Genomic DNA, 6,046 nt, shown 5'->3' on the forward strand with positions numbered 1-6,046 from the left:
CAATTCTGGAATCAAGAGGAAGGTCAGGATTCTACTGACTTGGGAAGAAAATGCCAGCATGCAATTACAGAAACAGCTGATCTTGGGGCAGCTATGGCCCATTGCTTGAGTAAGAAAGGAGTACAAAGAGCTGTGCACTTCCTTTATTATCAGATTCCAGGTTTTAGAAAAATTACAGCTTTTTACGAGCATGTGCCTCCTTAGGTGTTCCAGAAACCCAACTGTAGTGTGATGATGCCACTCCAAGGAGATCTAGAACTGACACACAACCATGATAAATGCTTAACTTGGACAAGTGTTGTGTCTTCCCTGCTGCTCTTGAGAGCCAGTTCTGATCTTTAGAGGAAGGGCCAAAACTGATCCTAGAGGGTCAGTTATATTTCTTTGCTACCCAGCTACCCTTCAGCCCTTTACTCTTTCACAATAACGTTTTGCAGATCCAAGGACCAAACAATGAGGGGAGAGAACATCACCAAAGTCAGCGTGTTCATCCTGGTGGGCTTCCCCACAGCCCCTGGGCTGCAGTACGTGCTCTTCCTTCTCTTCCTGGTCATGTACCTCTTTGTCCTGGTGGAGAACCTGGCCATCATCCTCACCGTCTGGAGAAGCAAATCCCTCCACCGGCCCATGTACTACTTCCTATGCTCCATGTCTTTCCTGGAGATCTGGTACGTGTGTGACATCATCCCCAAGATGCTGGATGGGTTCCTCCTGCAACATAAAAGCATCTCTTTCATAGGATGCATGACTCAGCTCTACTTCTTCAGCTCGCTGGTGTGCACCGAGTGTGTGCTTCTGGCATCCATGGCCTATGACCGCTATGTGGCCATCTGCCACCCACTGCGCTATGCAGTCATCATGTCCACTGGCCTCTGCATCCGGCTTGTGGGCTTTTCCTTTGCAAGTGGCTTCACCATCTCTGTGGTCAAAGTCTACTTTATCTCCAGTGCCACGTTCTGTGGCTCCAATGTCCTGAACCACTTCTTCTGTGACATTTCCCCCATCCTCAAGCTGGCCTGCACAGACTTCTCAACTGCAGAATTGTTTGATTTCATTGTAGCCTTTGTCATTCTGGTTTTCCCACTTATGGCCACCATGCTGTCCTATGCCCACATCACCCTGGCTGTCCTTCGCATCCCCTCTGCCACTGGCCACTGGAGGGCCTTCTCCACCTGTGCATCCCACCTCACAGTGGTCACCATCTTCTACACAGCCTTGTTTTTCATGTATGTCCGGACCCAGGCCATCGATTCCCGGAGCTCTAACAAACTTATTTCTGTTCTGTACACTGTGCTTACCCCCATCCTGAACCCCTTGATCTACTGCCTGAGGAACAAAGAATTTAAGGATGCCTTGAAGAAGGCTTTGGGCTTAGGTCAAGCTTCACTGTAGGACGCCACACTTTGGCATTCAACCCTTCTGGATCATCAGTGAGAAATATTGTCTGATGAAACTACTTAATAAGTAATAATGGAAATTCTTTGTTTTGTTAGCATACTAAATATTTCAAAAAGTAATTCTTTCCTTTAGCTCTCAGAGATGAATATCATTGATGTTGTAATACCGTTATTCTCATTTTACATGTGTGTAAAGCAGGACTTGGCAAAGTTTAATAAATTTTCTTCACCTTTAAAATTACCCTGTATATTTCAGAAAACAGCAAAGCATACTAGATTTTGAAATCCTAAATAAATTGCAATATTTTGTGGTCCTGACATATTGTTGGGAAATGAGTGAGTATCTTCAAAGCAAAGCCTTTTGGGTGATTGTACCAAGTAGACTCCCCTGTGTGTGTTCTCCTCTAATGGTCCTGGGCTGGAGCCCACACACTCCACTTTCATACCCAAATCCCATCCTCACACGTGGTCAGCTTGGAGGGAATAAAGAGCTGTCCTGAGTCATGCGATGTCTGAGCTCTGCAGTTATTGCCCAGGCGCCCTGCCCGGGGTCCTGAAGACAGAGCTCCTGTTCTGAGGATAAGGGCTCTGTGGGCAGTGGGCACACAGATTCCCCTCCTCGCCCCCACGCATTGTTATACCCTGCCCTGGGCCTCTGGGATCAGGGCTGCAGGGTGAGGTGCCCACATGTGTAAGAATCTTAAAGACAATGCCAAGTCCCGATTCACTTGTCAGGACTTGACGTTGTCCTGGGTGATACTGCAGGGACAGTTACCGGACATTGTATGTCCTCCCATGGCCCTCTGGGTGGACTGTGGGAGAGTGCGGGCTATGATGTGGACCATTGACCATGAGGTGCAGCGGTGCTCAGAGATGTATTCACTGAGCAATGAATCAAGTGCAATGAATGTCTCATGATGATGGAGGAGGTTGTTGCTATGGGGGGAGGAGTGGGGGGAGGGGGGTGGGGGTATATGGGGACCTCATATTTTTTTAATGTAACATTAAAAAAATAAATAAAGACACACCAAAAAAAGAATCTTAAAGAGTCAAACATTTCCAGGTGGCTGACAATTTGATGTCTCAGACAACGGGGAACAGGTTTTAAGGTCGAGCAGGGGCCTATGTCCCAGAACAACATCTGGAAATGTGGAGGCAGGTGCAGGGGCCTGCTCAGAACAGACGGTTCCTACCTACCATGCCCTGAGCCCCCCTGGCTGCCCGCGCCACAGTAGCTGCCCCCATCCTCTCCACCCGCAGGTCCTCAGGGCCACTGTGCTTCTTAGAGATCCACAGATAAAAGAAGCACAGCCACTTTATCATTTGCTGACCACTATTTGAGAAGATAAAAAGTAATGAAATTAAAACCAGCAGTGGTCTCTGGCTTGCAATTGTGCACTCAGATGGGGGTGGGCATTATGTTGGATTCTGGACCCTGGCTCTCCACATTTGAGCATTATTTTGCTCAGGCAGTAAATAAATTCCTGGCCATGTGTGGTGGCTTGGTCCTACGTACCTGGAAAACCATGCTCTTAAACTTAGTCCATTCCTGTGGCTGTGAACTCTTGTAAGTGGGACCTGTGGGTGAGGCTACTGCAGCTAAGGTGTGGCATCGCTGAATCAGGATGGGTCTAACCCCATTGCTGAAGGCCTTGTAGGAAAGGCCATGGAGAGAAAACCACAGGCAGTGGTCACAGATGGAAGTCAGTGGAGCCGGGAAACCAGTGGAGGTGACCGTGTGCATGGCCATGTGACAGAAAAGCCAAGGGCCAAGGATGCCCAGCCACCAGCCCCAGAATGCCACAGCCTGGGAAGAAAGCACTGCCTTCCTAATGACTCATTCCAGGACTTGGAGTTGTCCTAGGTGCTGCTGCAGGGATGGATGCTGGACACGTTGTGCGTCCTGTTGTGGCCCACTGGGTAGACTGAGGGAGAGTGTGGACTACAATGTGGACCACACTGTCCATGTGCTGCAGTGGAATGTATTCGCCGGGTGCAGTGGATGTGCCACAATGATGGAAGAGTTTGTTGATGTGGGAGGGGTGGGGTGGATGAGGTGGGGGGTATATAGGGACCTCATATTTTTTTAATGTAACATTTAAAAGAAAATAAAGAAGAAGAAAAAAAAAACCAAAACCTAAATCCCAATCCAAAAAAAAAAAAATTCCCATTATTTAAGCCAAAGTATTTATGGCATTTGTTTTAGCAGTTGAGGAACTAAACAAGGAGTTTGACTGAAAGGATGTGCCTGACTTTTAAGAAACATGTGCCAGCCTTGGACTGCTGTCAGCAGTGAGAGCATTGCTCACCTAGTGAAGATGAGGATGGCTGGGGCAGCTGCGCGTCTTCATCCCAGCTCCCACCTGGCCTCGGGCTCCTCACTCTGAGGCAGCATCTTCCCAACTGTGTGCTCACCTCAGCTCAGCCAGGTCACCCTGTTTTAAAACCACCCCCTAAGTAGCTGTCACTAACTTCACCTTTATTGATTGTGGATGTCCTGGTCTCTGAGCTGTTGTAAACCCAAGGTGACCGATGAGACCTTCTGCAGCTCACATCACAGACTTCAGCCCACCTCTGTTTTTCTCTCTATTCTTTTTAAAATGTTACATTCAAAAAATAAGAAGTCCCCATATACCTCCCACCCCTCTCACCCCACTCCTCCCACATCAACAACCTCTTTCATCATTGTGGCACATTCATTGCATCTGGTGAATACGTTTTGGAGCACTGCTGAAACACATGGATAATGGTTTCCATTGTAGTTTACACTCTCCCCCAGTCCACTCAGTGGGCCATGGCAGGACATACAGTGTCCAGCATCTGTCCCTGTAGCACCACCCAGGACAACTCCAAGTCCTGAAAATGCCCCACATCATATCTCTTCTTCCCTTTCCCTACCCTCAGCAGCTCCCGTGGCCACTTTCTCCACATCAACGCTACAATTTCTTCCATTACTAATCACAATAGTTCCATAGTAGAATATCAGTAAGTCCACTCTAATCCATACTCTATTCCTCCAGCCTGTGGACTCTGGGATGGTTATTTCCACTCTACCTCTATATTGAAAGGGGGTTTAGATTCCACATGGATGACGGATGCAGTTCTCCTGCTTGCAGTTGTAGGCACTCTTGGCTCCCTGGTGTGGTGTTGACCTTCTTCGTCTCCCTGTTAGCTGTTCGGAATAAGTTCAATAAACCAGAGGGTAGGAGTAGCAAGTCTGCTGAGGTTCAGGGCCTGGCTGTCACATGGACAGTCCAGAGATTCAAGTCTCCTGAGTACATACCAACCCCAGGACCAACCACAGGTCCGGTAAAAGTAACATAAGAGGCATGTGTAGAAAGGTCACATCTGAGTCCAACTCCATCACACTCAGGAACACAAACTCCAAAGTAGGACCCACTGACATGGCACTGAACTCCAGAGCTGTCTGCCATGACCGTAGAAAATGTGGGTCTCTGTAACCCTCAGGAGAACCAGTACCTGGGCTTGTATCTACTTTGGCTGTCTCTGGGACCCTGCTGAGGCGCGCATAAGTGTTACCCCTTTGATGACCTCCCAACTCTTTTTTGGAGACTCATAGCCATATAAACTCATTTGTCCTTTCCATTTCCCCCTTTTATTCAAGGTCAAAAAGCAGTTTTTAACACCTGATACTATGTATAGGCTAAGAGCAGCCCACCTCTTAAAGGACCCACCATCCCAATTCTCCTTTGGACAAGCCAGTGTCCATTCCAGTGGCCAGGCTGCCAGGGTCTGCTCTGACCCTGCTCATAAGGACCACTCTTGGCCCCTCAGAAACCCACTCAAGCTGGAGTAGCTCTTTGCACAAGAAGGGTGTGTAGGTGCATTGACATGAAGCTTTAGCTCCGGCTCTCCGCCCCACTGCCAATGACGAATGTCTACAATCCTCCATATTCTTAGCACAGAAAACTCAGCTCCTGTCCCCGTCCCCTCTGATGGAGGTCTTGAACCCAATTCCTGATAAATATCACTTGTTATTCTACCTCTCGCCCCACCCCTGAGATGCCTCATGTCCCTGTATGGCCACTCAGTGCCTTGTCTGTCCAGCTCCAGCTCCGAGTCCTTCCCACAGCCCACACGCCCTCCGTGGCTCCATGCAGTCCTGCAGTTCAAGGACTGGCCCTTCAGGAGCTGTGGTGGGATGCCCGCTCCCATCCCCCGGCTGCGTGGGCCCTGGAGTGACAGCCTCATGTGCAGTGGCTCCTCTGGGCCACGATATTCCTGCTGGTCCTCGAGGCAAGCCCCCGTTCCTACTTTGTTAGAGGGGGCCTGAGGCCAGGTAAGGCCATTCTGGTGCCCACTGCCAGGAGCCCCCAAAACTCTGAGAGTAGTTTTGACCCCCACCTGCCTGGGCAGGAAAATGATCCATTTTTCAGGAAACCCTTCTGTCTTTTCTGTCCATGACCTTCTCTGGTCACAACTAATTGGCTCATTCATTCATTCATTCATTCAAGCACCTACTATAAGCCAGATGCTATACCAGGCACTTGGTACAAAAAAGAACAATACAGACAATAATCCTGCCCGGAGAAGGGGCATTTACATTCTACTAGAGGAAAGGGATAAATAAGTGAAATAATCACTGTGCAAATGAGGGATAATGCTAGGGAGAAAAAGCACAGCAGGTG

General features: G+C 48.8%; 1 protein-coding gene across 1 annotated transcript; it reads left to right on the forward strand.

The window, feature by feature from the left end:
- Positions 1-453: 453 nt before the first annotated feature.
- Positions 454-1,392, forward strand: LOC101429460 (olfactory receptor 6B2-like). Its single transcript, XM_004473943.2, has one exon. The coding sequence runs from the start codon at positions 454-456 to the stop codon at positions 1,390-1,392; it is 939 nt and encodes a 312-aa protein (XP_004474000.2).
- Positions 1,393-6,046: the final 4,654 nt, after the last annotated feature.

This window comes from Dasypus novemcinctus, chromosome 7 (genome assembly GCF_030445035.2).
Source record: "Dasypus novemcinctus isolate mDasNov1 chromosome 7, mDasNov1.1.hap2, whole genome shotgun sequence".
Lineage (NCBI taxonomy): Eukaryota > Metazoa > Chordata > Mammalia > Cingulata > Dasypodidae > Dasypus > Dasypus novemcinctus.